The sequence below is a fragment of the Drosophila albomicans genome, chromosome 2R (assembly GCF_009650485.2).
Source record: "Drosophila albomicans strain 15112-1751.03 chromosome 2R, ASM965048v2, whole genome shotgun sequence".
NCBI lineage: Eukaryota > Metazoa > Arthropoda > Insecta > Diptera > Drosophilidae > Drosophila > Drosophila albomicans.
Window position 1 is genome coordinate 18,236,655 of NC_047631.2, and position 13,260 is coordinate 18,249,914.

Genomic DNA, 13,260 nt, shown 5'->3' on the forward strand with positions numbered 1-13,260 from the left:
CGCGGCCATAAAAGCTAATTGTATGCGTGCGTCGCGCTTTTGGCCGCGAGCAGAAGGAAAGCTTGTTGGCTTGTTGCTTGCTCGGTGATTTATATTTAATTGTTGTCATTATGGTCATCAAAAATGTGTGTGGTGTTGTTGCCCTGCAGCAAGCAACTACCTGCCATCTTTTTTGGGGCCGCCTGGGAGTGGCATTGATGATGATGCTGCGTGTGGCAAGTGGCAAGTGGCAAGAAAGCAAGCAAACATGTTGCAATTAATTCAATTTTTGGGGTGCGAGCAATGTGTGAAGCAATCCGCGTTGTTTATTGTCATTTGTGTTGATACTTGAAGCGTGTAAATATTGCTTAAGATGTTGGCCATTGTTGACACAACTGCGAAAACTTGGCCACACAAAACTAGTTCTCTTAAATATTTCCTAAGAGAAATGTTTTCTGATTCTGCTCTCTCACTCAGTCACTCTCTCTCTCATTTCATTCCATTTCGTTTCGCTTCCGCTTCCGTTTTGTTTCGTTTGCTGTTGCCAAGTCTCTTTGAAGCTCAGTTGCCTTTCAGATTCAGTCTCAATCGGCTGCAAATATTTCTCGATTATGTCTTAAATTTTTTACTCTTTGTAGTTGCAACTTTGCGTAAAAATTAAATTAAAGTTTTTATTGACTACCAGAAACTATTTAACTTTGTTAAAGCTGCTCTTTATTTTGTAAAAATCTAAGAATTCATTTGAAATATTTTTCAATTTTGTTGCAGTTGATTGTAACTCAATTATTAAGCTGTAAATTAAATTTATTACATTTTGGGCTGCCAACTTTTTGACATTCAAATATGATAACTATATTAAATTGCAGCATAGCAGCAAATAAAATGTAAATGTTATGTCAAGTGTCACGCAATTTTTTGATTGACAACAAAGGCACTAGAAATAAAAATGTCGAATATAAACATTTGCTTTATTTTGCTTAAATGCAATACCCTTGAAATTGATATATAAGGTTGTCAAGCAAGGAAATTGTTTCTTCAGAGGAAATTGTCTAATTAACAGTCTTCAATATTTAATTAGTTAATAGTCAAACCAATGTTTATTTTGCTAGACAAAAGTTTTGCACATTTTTATTTTCATTGCCGCAGTTTGAGACGCTTTTTAAAACGATTTGAAAGTTCTTCTTAAACTATGCTGAAAGCTAAAGCTTAGCGCATTGGTTTTAATTTATTAATAAGTCCATTAAAAAAAGAACATTTGGCTTAACTATTCAAAAGGCTTTCTTTATGATTATCCTTAAACGTATTCATCGACCATTAAAAGAGCTATAAATAGCTTTACGGATGATTGCTATGCATTTTGTTTGCTCTTCGCTTGGCTGTAATGCAATTTTGAATGCCAATTGACATTATTCATTTATTTTCCTTTTTGTTGGCAAAAATTAAATTAATTTTATTATAGTTTAACGCGTTTTTTTGTTTTTGTTTTTTTTTTTTGTGGACTGTCATTCTCATTAGTTGAATCAATTTAATAGGAAATTTCTCTTAAGTTTTCCCTCTGTGATATTTGTATTTATTCATTATATTTTTTTTACTGTAACGCATTAAATAGGTTATTTAATTAAATGCGTTTATTGCATGTATTAAGCCAAACAATTGTGTTTAATATCTGTTGACAATACTCTGTAAGCAAAGAGAACTTGATGTGAGGTATATTGAATAAAACACGATTTGTGGTATTAAAATTATTACAGGGTAACTTCGATGCGAATACTTTGCATTGCTTTGCGAACTTTGCAATTGTGTGTGACTTTAACAATATTTATATGTGTACAATGTATTTATTTAAAACGATTTTGCGACAACTGTCACATGGACAACTGGAAATCAGTAAACAGATGCGCTGATAAGAACTGTTCATTTCAGCAAATTGCGGCTTGCAGCTGGAAAATTGGAAATTGCCGACAACAAAAAAACGAAACGAAAAATATCCACACAAATAAAATAAAATACAATATTGTTAAAGAGAAAGAGAAACACGCACACAAAGGTTGGCTTATTTTCCCATCATAGCGAAATTATAAAAGGCAGGAAAAACAAATTACTTATGCACGTTTGTTGTTTGCTTGTTTGCTTATGGAAATAACTCTGCTCATTTACGTTTTTCCTTTCCGCACGGCAGTAAAAGATATGAATTATGACTTTGTCATTTTTGCGAATTCGACAGTTTTTCCTCGAAGCGTATCAAATCAAGACGTAAACACACGACGTTTGAGTTCATGCAGATTCACCTTGAATAGCTGAAATTGTATTCCTCCCATTCGCACTGTCAATTTTTCCCTCGCTAAGATTAAAACAAGTAAGTGTGCTCGACTGTGAGATACCTGCTATACATTTTTTTGAAAAACAGGACAATGTACTATTATTTTAAAAATATACCAAATTAATATATCGAAAAAATAGTAAAATATACCAAAGGACACAGAGACTATTTTATTATTCAAAAGATGTATCAAAGTAATGTACTGAAAATACTAAAATATACCAAAAACTATATGTGGTATAATGATATACTAAATATATTATACTACATACAATATGTACGATAGAGCGCAAAATATACCAGATAATCAAACAAAACCAGACAGACAGATTGACGGACCTGACTACATTATCTTTTTGAATAATATGCGGACAATGCATTATTTTTTAATATATACCAAATTAATATACCGAAATAAATACAAAAATATACCGAAGGACATAAATACTCCTATATTATTCATAAAATGTATAAATTTAAAAATTTAATATTTAAAAAAATACTAAAACCATATTTGGTATAAATATATACTAAATATACTACATACAACATATACAATAAAGCACAAATTATACCAGATAGTCAAACAACACCAGACAGACAGACCGACGGACCTGACTACATCGTATTTTTGAATAATAGGCGGACAATGCGGTTATATTTTTAAAGATATACCAAATTATTATACCGAAAAAAACTAAAATATATTGAAGGGCATAAATACTTCTATTATATTCACGACATGTATCATATCAAAAAAATACTAAAATATACCAACAACTATATTTGGTATAAATATATACCAAATGTACTGCATACACTATTTACAATAGAGTACAAAATATACCAGATAGTCAAACAAAGCCAGACAGACAGATCGACGGTTCGGACTACATCCTCTTGGCTTATTGACGTTGATCAAGAATATGTGGCTGGAGATGCCTCCTTCTGTCTTTTATAAACATTTCCTTTCATCACAAACTTGTAATACCCTTCGAAGTTATGCGTAATGGGTATAAATACGTATATATGATATGGGTAGTAAAAGGAGCTCATTAAATGACGTAGCGAAAGGTGCTCACGGCGAAACCGCGCTAAATCTATAGATACATTTGTATCTGCGCACTTTATATCTTTGATATGATATGTCAGCACTCCAACCACGTGTTTTTTTTTGTTTTTGTTTTGTATCAGGCATTAATTACAGCTACTTTACTCGCAAATGTATGGATATATGTATGTACTTTAATTTTTATTTAAGCGAGTGCGAGTACTTGAGAATTCTTTTTTCTTTTCTCTTATACATTATGTATCTGTAGCATTTCATATGTATTTTTTTTTTTGGGCTGAGTTTAGCTTAAGAGCTCTATGGCTCAGCTGAGCTGCTTGAGCTAAACAAATATTTAAGTTGATTGGGCGGGCGCAAATGTAAAAAGTTTCCACTCTAGAGTTCACCAAATTCGCATAAATTCTATGCGTGCCATGGCAGCCGTGAACTTTTTAATGTATTTTAAAACACTTTCCACTAAACATTTTAAGTAAACTGCTCCACAGTCGGCGTCGTCTTCATCGTCTTCATCTTCAACTCCGTCTTCGTTTTCATCGTCATTTTACTTGGCCAGAGTCACAACTGGAGTTGGAGTTAGAGTCGGAGTCGAAGTCGAAGTCGGCGTGGGCAGGCACAAGGATGCCAAGTTGACTTCCTGTGCGAACAGCAAAGTTTCTGGCACTCCTTCCTCGCCCCCAAACTTCGCTTGTTTCTGCTGCACTTGCTCGCAAATTCCATGGAGGCTGAAATCAAGTATTTCATTTTGGATTCAACTGCTGTCCGAGCATTGCATCGCCAACAGCCACCAAGAAAACACAGACAGCAGCAGCAGCAACAGAAGGAGCGGCAGAAGCAGCGGCAGCAATGGCTACAAAATGGCAAATTAAACTAAGCGCAATTACATGAACGAAGTTCGAAATACACTGCAACATTTTCAGCGGAACTTCTATAATTACAACTTTATTGTTATCAACTTTCTTTGGTTATAAATGAATCAGCTGCAAATCTATCAAAAGTTTGTGGATTTAAATATATTACTTTAATATTCCATTTATGTAAATGTTTAAATGGTTTTCTTTAGTTAAGTTATTATTAAATTAAATCCAAAAGCATTTAAAGCCTAAAATAAACAAGCTAATTACTACTCCTTATTTAATACATATGTATTATTATAATAGTTTTGTAATGGCTTAATTTGTTTTAAGACTTTCCCAGATGATTTTGATGGAGATTTAATATTGGATTTAATTCATTCTTAAGTTCATTCAATTCATTCTCATTAAGTTATTTTTAAACTTAAAACAAAAGAACGACAGTTTATTATTCATTCTAAAATTAAAATAAAAAATTAAATTATCTAGTTATAACATTTTATTTAATTGGGTTGTAATATTGTAATGGTTTTAAACGCTCTTGGTAAGTGAATACGCAATTTGGCTGGAGAATAAATAAATAAAAAAATGTATTTGTAAATAAAAATAATTAAAATACACAAATATATATATTCATGAATATTAAAACAAATAATTAAATAAATAATAAATCATTATGATGGAATATTTCAGTAAATTTTGTCAACACATGTACAAACACAAGACAAACAAAATGTTCGCCTAAAAGTGTGCTTTAATTATTTAGATTATTTACTTTATCCTTCCGCTAATAAATTTCATTAAGTAAATAAGTAATTTAATTAAAAAATAACTTATTATCAGTCTTCAATATTTAATTAATTTATAGTCAAACCAATGTTAATTTTGCTAGACAAAAGTTTTGCACATTTTTATTTTCATTGGCTTAGTAAATTGTAATTACTAACTAACTTATTAACTAAATAAATAGAATAGATAAAAATATAATTAAATAATGTCTGTTTAAACAATAAGTAATTGAATAATTAATAAATGAATAATTAAATAAAAAAACGATAAATAATTAAAAATATATACATAAATGCATGAGTTCTTAAATATTAAGTAATGTTATTTAAACAAATGAAATGAGAAATGTTTAATAAATTTCCTAAACTAATTTCTTTACAGGAAATTAATTTCCTTTGAAAGTATGCTTTGAATTTGTAGATAAGTCAATTTATCCTTTAGCTACTTATCGTATCTCAACTGCGACAAACTGAACGAATTTGCGGTGCAATTCCTTTGTCGACTGAGTGTATTTGCACAACAACAACAAGAACAACAACAACAATAACAACATCAGCATAGCAATAACAATACGACGTTGTGCGAAAAGTTCTTGGGAGTTTGAAACGCGCTGCCCGCTGCCCAGTTTCACTTGTTCAGTGTAAGGAGCGAGTTGCCAGCTGAGTTTGCAGCAAGTTTTCTGCAACAAAATACTATATAAACTCAACTCTCCTTTAGTGGGTGGGCGTGGCAGTGTGTCAATGTTTGTTTTATGTGCCTAGACGTAGGCCAGCTGAAAAGTTTTATCCATTCCTAACGGAATGATTTTCTCTCTCTCTCTCTCCCTATCTCAATCTCTATCTCCATCTGTATCTGTATCTCTATCTCGTGTTGCTTTTGGGTTTGAGTAAATCCTGGCGGGATGCTTGTCAAAAATTGTAATTAATTACGGTCGTAAAATGCAAAAGTCGCATAATGAAATTGTTATTGTTAATAATTAAATAAGCAACAGCAAATATTATGATGCCAGGGCGCTTACAAAATATGTACGATATGCAACCAATTAATTATGCTGTCAATATTTGTCAAATCTTCTCACTTCGTTTGCCGGCCAGCCCTTCACAATTTACTGCACCACCCAGAATTATGCAATCGTGCAACCTTGCAACCTTGCCACACTCACACACACACAGACACACATGTCCACATTATGTAAGTGGCCCGATTGCATGTTGGCAGTAATTGCATGAATTTTGTTGCCCCACATGATTGCATGTTGGTCAAATAGTTCTGGCCAACTGTTGAGCTACTTCACACACTTTTGGCCAGCTGACCTTCGCCCAGAATTTTGCAGTGGAACTGAAGTTATACACACACACACACACACATACATTGAATAATTAAAATATTCTCAAAATCAACTTTAATGCTTGTCCCAAGCATTGGATTATCAATGCGAGAGCGAGGGCAAAACTTTGCACATTTGAAATGTTACAAAGATTTGTTTAGTTTTTGCCGAGAATTGTTGCCAAATATTTGCCCTGGAATTTTCACATGCTGCCCCGACACGCATATCCTGGCAGCCAAGACACCGGAAGTGGAAGTGGAAGCGAGGGGGGCGGGCGGCAGGACACGCCTTTATGTAGATCTATGCAAAACAAAATTGGATTTGCTTTTAATTGTTTTTAATTAAGTATAATTTATTGCGCAAACAAAACTGTAAGCAGCTCACAATCCGCACCATTTTCAGCACGACATTGTTATCCTTTTATTGTTGCTATTGTTGTTGTTTACTATTTTGGGGACTTAAAGATGCAAAGACTTTGAAACTAAAAACATGAAACAAGTTGCATTTGCATTTTGATTACATCAACATGTTATTATACGATTTGTTTATTATAAGTAACGCAGCAGAATCTATTTGAGTATCCTCTACTTTAAGATACCTCTTTCGTAATTACAATTGCAGCAAAGCAGATTGTTCATTAATTAACTGTTGTGCATTTAAAAATTGTTTAATGTTTAAATATACTTTTGTTTTAATCAATTGCAATCATAGCATTCAAATATAATTTAAATTTATGTAATCAGTCTATGAAAAGTAATTTTTCAATTTAAAAGCGTCTTCTCATAATTTCAAAGTTAGCTAGAAAGACTTTCCGGCTATATTATTTGACTTTAGAATTTCATTCTAAGCTGTGAGTATAATAAATAAAATAAATAAAAATTTAAAGGATACTTATTTATATATTATATTATTATTGCTAATTTATTTCATAGGTGCTATTTAAACTCCTTGATATTAATTACTTTTAATACTTCTTCCTTAGGTCGAAGTGTCAAAAATTTTGACAATGTAGAAATAGATTTCAAAAGTGTTGACAATGTTTCAATATATTTCGGAATTGTTTCAAAACGTTTCAAAACTAGTCAAATCGCTTTTAAAAATAGCTTCAACTATTCGAAACTTTAAAGTAAATTTATAAAACTTGGCAAAATTACTTTATTATATATCTATACTTATAGCCAATATAATTTATTTTAATTTTTACAGTTTTTAAAGAGCTAGATTCTTCTCTCTTATGATATTTGAGTAGATGTATCTGAAAAAAGGAACTTTTAAGTTGCTTCCTCTTAGGAATTAATTGGATTAGCATATTAAAAATGAACAGTCAGGATAAAAAACGTTCTTTATATAATAATTCTAGAACAACCGCAATAACTGTAACGAATCGTTAAATTTCGTTTTATATTTGTTTTACTTACTCAACAAAAATTTTCTGTATATAATGGCATTAATAAGCATTTGCATAATAACGAATAACAACAATGTGAATACAACCTTAGGTTGCCCCTCAATGGCATGTGAAAGCTTTGGGCATTTGAAATGCAATATGTTTGCCGGCCTTCAGTCGACTGGCTTGAACTTTGACATGCACCAAAGGAAATCCTTTGTCTGCAAGTTTAAGCACTTGATATCGATTATCGGACTGAGTGCCCATAATGAGCACGCATTTAAATTTAATGAGTGCACAAGTTACCCATAAGTATCAATATACAAAATGTGTGACATATTGTACGATGTGTTTGTATATTTGTCAATTATTTTGCAATTAGACATCTGCTGCTTTGTGCATGGCTACGTCGAATGAGTTTTTTTTTGTCAATATACATATAAAAGCAAGAGCAGCAACGACAGCAACGCACATTTTCAGTTTGCAAACATGCTCACGAACAAGTTTCTCAAGCTGCAGTCTGTCTACTTTCGACTCTTGGGATTCAATATATTTGCATGCCACGGCGACAGCTGGATATTGCCTCGCAGGACAATTGGCAGCATAATGTCTGTGCTTAGATTTCTGCCACTTACTGCGGCATTTTGTCTGCAGAATATGCAGAATGTGGATCAACTAACCGACGGTCTGTGCTCAATGCTGATTGATCTTCTGGCGCTGTGTAAATTCGGTTTGATCATTAGGTTGCACAAGGATTTGGTGCAGCTGATCGAAAGGATACGCCAACTGTTGCACAGAGGTAAGGGAATTACATTTTTATTCCCGTTACCCATAGGTAGAAGGGTATTTTAACTTTGTCCTGGCAGGAAATGTATGTAACAAGCAGGAGAAGGCATCTCCGACGCTATAAAGTATCTATATTCTTAATCAGGATGAACAGCCGAGAGGATATAGCGTTGTCCGTTGTCCGACTATCCGCTTGTCTATCTGTAAGTATGTCTGTCTGTCCGTCCGTCTGTGTGAACACCTAGATCTCAGAGTCTATGTGAGTTAGAGATATAATTTTTTTCGACATCATTTGTTATGTTTCCGCCTCCTCAAAATGAAAAAAAAAACGAATGAACAGCGTAATTTTGAAGATAGAGCCTCGGATTTTGGTTAGCACAATAACAACTACAGTATTTAACAGGCCAATTGAAAAGTTTCCAGCTTACCATTTGTTTTAAAAAATTCATTTTCTCTATTCGACATTTTTCCATTCAAGAGTGATACACTGATTGTAGCCGTTCGTCGTCTTCGGTACTCATTTCACCACATCTAAACTTAGCAATCTTTGATTTTGATTTGATTTGATTTTTCAAATATATACACACATCTCTTATATGTTAGGACCACCTAAAAATCACCAGGATTTCATTCTAAGAGCGCCATCCGGAGATTTTGCAATTGATCTGTTATACTTCTTGTAAATGCGGTCAGTTGTTGCGATTAGATAAAAATTGTAGAAGTTATTTAAGAAGTAGTTTGTATGGAATCGCCTACTTATTATTGATCTTTGTTGCTTTGGCTGACTATTTTGCATATATAGTCATTGGTATATTTTAGTATTTTAAGAATAATATCACACTATTTTACTTTTATTCAAAATGGGTATCGGGAATTTCACACTCGAATGTAGCTTTCTCACTTGCAAATAATTCATAATAAATAATCCGCCGCCAGAGAGTCGCATAGCGAATTATGCTCGCATCATTGAGGAGGTCAACAAACGGGAACAGTTCATTAGCGGACTCTATAGGAACTGCTTTCAACTGGCTGCCGCATCGGCCTGCATGTTGCCCCTGCTGCGCATGTTCTGGAGCACGTTCATACGGTCTGCATCAGCTATTGGGGAAGTGCAGCCGGAGTTGCCGTTTCCCAGCGTGTGAGTTTGATAGTTGTTTCCATGGAATGTGTTCGAGATATTCGTGAGGTGTATTGTTGCAGTTATCCGTGGGACAATCGTGGGGTATTCAACTATTTGGTCGCCTATGTGTGGAATGTGGCTGCCGCATTTGGTGTCCTGCTGCCAACGGTTTGCGTGGACACGCTCTTCTGTTTGCTGACTCACAATCTATGCGCATTGTTTCGAATTGCCCAATACAAAATGCAGCATTTCGTTGGCGAATCTCTCGATGACACCCTCTCGAATGTGGCCAATATCTTGCCACTCTACCAGGCCACTCTCGACATGTGCAACACATTGAATCGCTGTTTTCGCCCGCTGATCAGCGTGCAATTTCTTGTCGCCTCGCTGCATTTATGCGTGCTCTGCTATCAGGTGTCCGCCAATCTCAGGAGACCCGATGTCCTCTTCTTTGCCGCCTTCACGTGCTCGATTCTGTCGCAAATCTATCTCTACTGCTATTGCGGGGAGTGTGTGAAAACGGAGAATGCGCAATTCGCCACAGCGATCTATGACAGCGATTGGCACAAAACCGGATGCAGTTGGTCCGCCATTGGACGGCCATTGCTGCTCTCGATGATGCGTGCTCAACGCGATTGCCGCATCGATGGCTACTTTTTTGTTGCAAATAAGCAAACATTTCTAGCGGTAAGTTTCAATCATTAAAAGTAAAAAGTAGCTTAATTGACTAAAATGATTTTTACAGATTGTGAAAACTTCCATGTCTTATGTAACGCTACTTCAATCGCTCTCATAAATTGGTATTGATTTTATTTTAATCTTTGCTAATGAAGTAATTTTCTTTTTTCTTTTTTTTTAATAAATACAGCAACTGTTGCCATCCATCAATAGCCATTTTTTTGCGTATTTTTTTCAAGTGCTGTTCAGTTGTTTTATAGTGATTAAACATGTTTAAATTATGCTTTAAGCTTGTGCTGCTATTTAAGCCAGTGGCTAATTAAGCCGTGTTAATAACGATACAAAAAATCAACGCATCGCTTGTTAATGCTCGATTGTGTTTCCTGCCTGCCTGCCTACAGATGTCCTTTATCCTGCCCGAACATTACACGCACGTATACGTAATAGTTATTTTATCCGCACAACATTGCGGTTTGTTACACGGTTGCAGCCCTATGTATTAAAACATTCGACATGCTCGAAAGCATCTGGCCTATTTAATGCCACTCGCGATTGCCTTCAACCGAGTGTCGCCGATTGTTTCTGGTTGCTGTTTCTGGCATATGATTGCTATCTCAATTCACAGGTAATACTTTACTTGGTTAAACAATTTGATTGGACTGTAAGCGAATCCGTCATTTAAAAACATGCAATTATTGTTTGAATTTGCGATGTAAAATGTTTAAATTGAATAACTTTAAAATTCACTGCTACTGTGGACAAATTCATTATACAAATAAATTCACGACACCTTTTGCACAGTAGTATACTACAGTAGAATACTACATTATCGCATTTTGTTTTATTAATTTATTATCAGAACATTTTAAAAAGGAAATACAATTTTCCATTTTTTTTTTATTACAAGTGAATAGTATACAAGTTAACGTGCCGAACAATACTGACGTCACAAATAGTCAGGCTTGGAACACTAACTTGCGAATCGTCGAAAGAGAGGTGCAAGTTAACGTGCCGAGCAATACTGACGTCACAAATAGTCAGGCTTGAGACACTAATTTGAGAGTCGTCGAAAGAGAGGTGCATATGGAGCTTTGGTGAGCGTCGGCTGCGGCCCAAATGCACTCAATCGCCGATCTAGAGCTTGAAAGCTGAGAGTGCAGAACTTTGTGAGATTAGTTTTAAGTTATGCTAGTTAGATTAGATCTGAAGCTCAAGCTCTCAAGAGCAAGAACCACAAAAAATGAAAGAATAAATAATTAAAACATAATTATATTAACTGGCGCCCAACGGCAAAAAGACCTGCAAAAAAAAAAAAAAAAAAACCAAAAGAAGAAAACACGAAGCAGCATAGGTAGCTGCAATATTCACTGCCGGACAGCAGAGCTGGATAACTTCACCAAATCCGCAATTGCTGTACCAACTGCTGGACACGTGCGTGTCCACACATAACCAGAAAAGCTGACATCAGTGCTTGCCCTACCCAGCATCGGACAGCGGAGTTAAAAGCTAGCAGAGAAAATAATTTGGATAACTATGTAAAAGAAAACTGAAAAACATGTAAGTGAGAAGTTCATTTTTATTAAAAGCGAAATTTGCTCATTACGGCGTTTACATAAGCGAAAGCTCAATAAAGAGCGCACTCCAATTTTTCATATATGCCGACATTTGCATAAGCTAAAGCTTATGCAACTTATTTGATTCTTTTGAATTTATTCCTATACTATGCTGTTCAATAAATAAATAAATAAATAAAAAGTGACTATTCCATCTTTACACTTATTTAAATTTTTACACAAGTAAAAGCTTATGCCGCACAATAAATAAAACAAAACCCATATCGTTACATATCTATTGCCTTTTTTCAATTAAATATTGTTTATGCATTTATTAGTATTTAGATAAGCTTATTCCGCAACATATGTAAATAAAAAAGCTCCTTTCCACATGTCTAGCGACGAAGAACTTATCGAAAGTTACAAAGAAACTTTAGTGCACAATCGCAATCACAACCCAGTTAACCAAATTACTTCGTACAGAAACAATATCATTCAACCATCTAGAATGGACGCGACTACTCTTCGGGCCATGGAAGAATCCATTAATACTGCTTTAGAGAGACAAAAAATAGAATTTGAGGAGAAAATCAATAAACTTACCCAACAATTAAATTCATTTAAAACAAATACTCCTAAAATAGAGGTCTATCAAGAGATCACTATTTCTAATGATGTTATATGCAATGAACCCCTCGATATTGTAAAATCTGTTTGTGAATTCGATGGAAAACAAGAAAATTATGTTTCTTGGAGACAATCCGCAATCGCAGCGTACAAGGTGTTTGAGCCTTATAATGGCAGCAGCAGGCATTATCAAGCAGTTGCCATACTTAGAAATAAAGTCAGGGGACCAGCTGATGCCGTGCTTGCCTCTTTTAACACCGTGTTAAATTTTAAGGCGATTATGGCAAGGTTAGACTTTACTTATTCAGATAAAACACCAGTACATGTTATCCAACAAGAGCTAAGTTTACTACGGCAGGGCGAGATGCCTTTACTGAAATACTACGATGAAATAGAGAAAAAGCTAACGTTACTGATTAATAAAACTATTATGTCACATGATGCTACGGCCGCTGCCGTACTTAATGAAAAATACAGAGGGGACGCCCTTCATACATTTGTGTCTGGGCTTAGGAAAAGTCTAAGAATGGCAGTTTTCCCATCACAGCCCCAAGATTTGCCAACAGCGTTGGCCTTTGCTCAGGAGGCAGAATCGAGCAATGAAAGGAGCATTTTTGCTGCTAACTTCGCGAAACACAATGAAGAGCGAATGCAGAAAAGTGCGAGTCAGCGTTCAAACGGCTGGCGCCATCAGTCTCAACATAATTCTGAGAGTCAAACGAATGAGGGCTCGAGAAGGAACCCTCACTTCACAAAAACCCAAACACCAGATCA

At 34.8% G+C, this 13,260-nt stretch overlaps 1 protein-coding gene across 1 annotated transcript; it reads left to right on the forward strand.

Annotated features, from left to right (window-relative positions):
* Positions 1 to 8,211: 8,211 nt before the first annotated feature.
* LOC117573511 (putative odorant receptor 98b) lies at positions 8,212 to 10,502 on the forward strand. The gene is made up of 4 exons (XM_052006555.1): positions 8,212 to 8,521; positions 9,445 to 9,646; positions 9,709 to 10,315; positions 10,374 to 10,502. Exons 1-4 carry the CDS (start codon positions 8,212 to 8,214, stop codon positions 10,422 to 10,424), a joined length of 1,170 nt encoding a protein of 389 aa, XP_051862515.1. The 3' UTR covers positions 10,425 to 10,502.
* The last annotated feature ends 2,758 nt before the right edge of the window (positions 10,503 to 13,260 follow it).

What these genes read in the sequence shown, in the direction of transcription:
- LOC117573511 (XM_052006555.1), top strand. Translation starts at nt 8,212, where the DNA reads ATGCTCACGAACAAGTTTCTCAAGCTGCAGTCTGTCTACTTTCGACTC. An exon ending in ACGCCAACTGTTGCACAGAG is followed by an intron (nt 8,522 to 9,444) that starts GTAAGGGAATTA and finishes ATCCGCCGCCAG; the next exon opens with AGAGTCGCATAGCGAATTAT. An exon ending in GAGTTGCCGTTTCCCAGCGT is followed by an intron (nt 9,647 to 9,708) that starts GTGAGTTTGATA and finishes GTATTGTTGCAG; the next exon opens with TTATCCGTGGGACAATCGTG.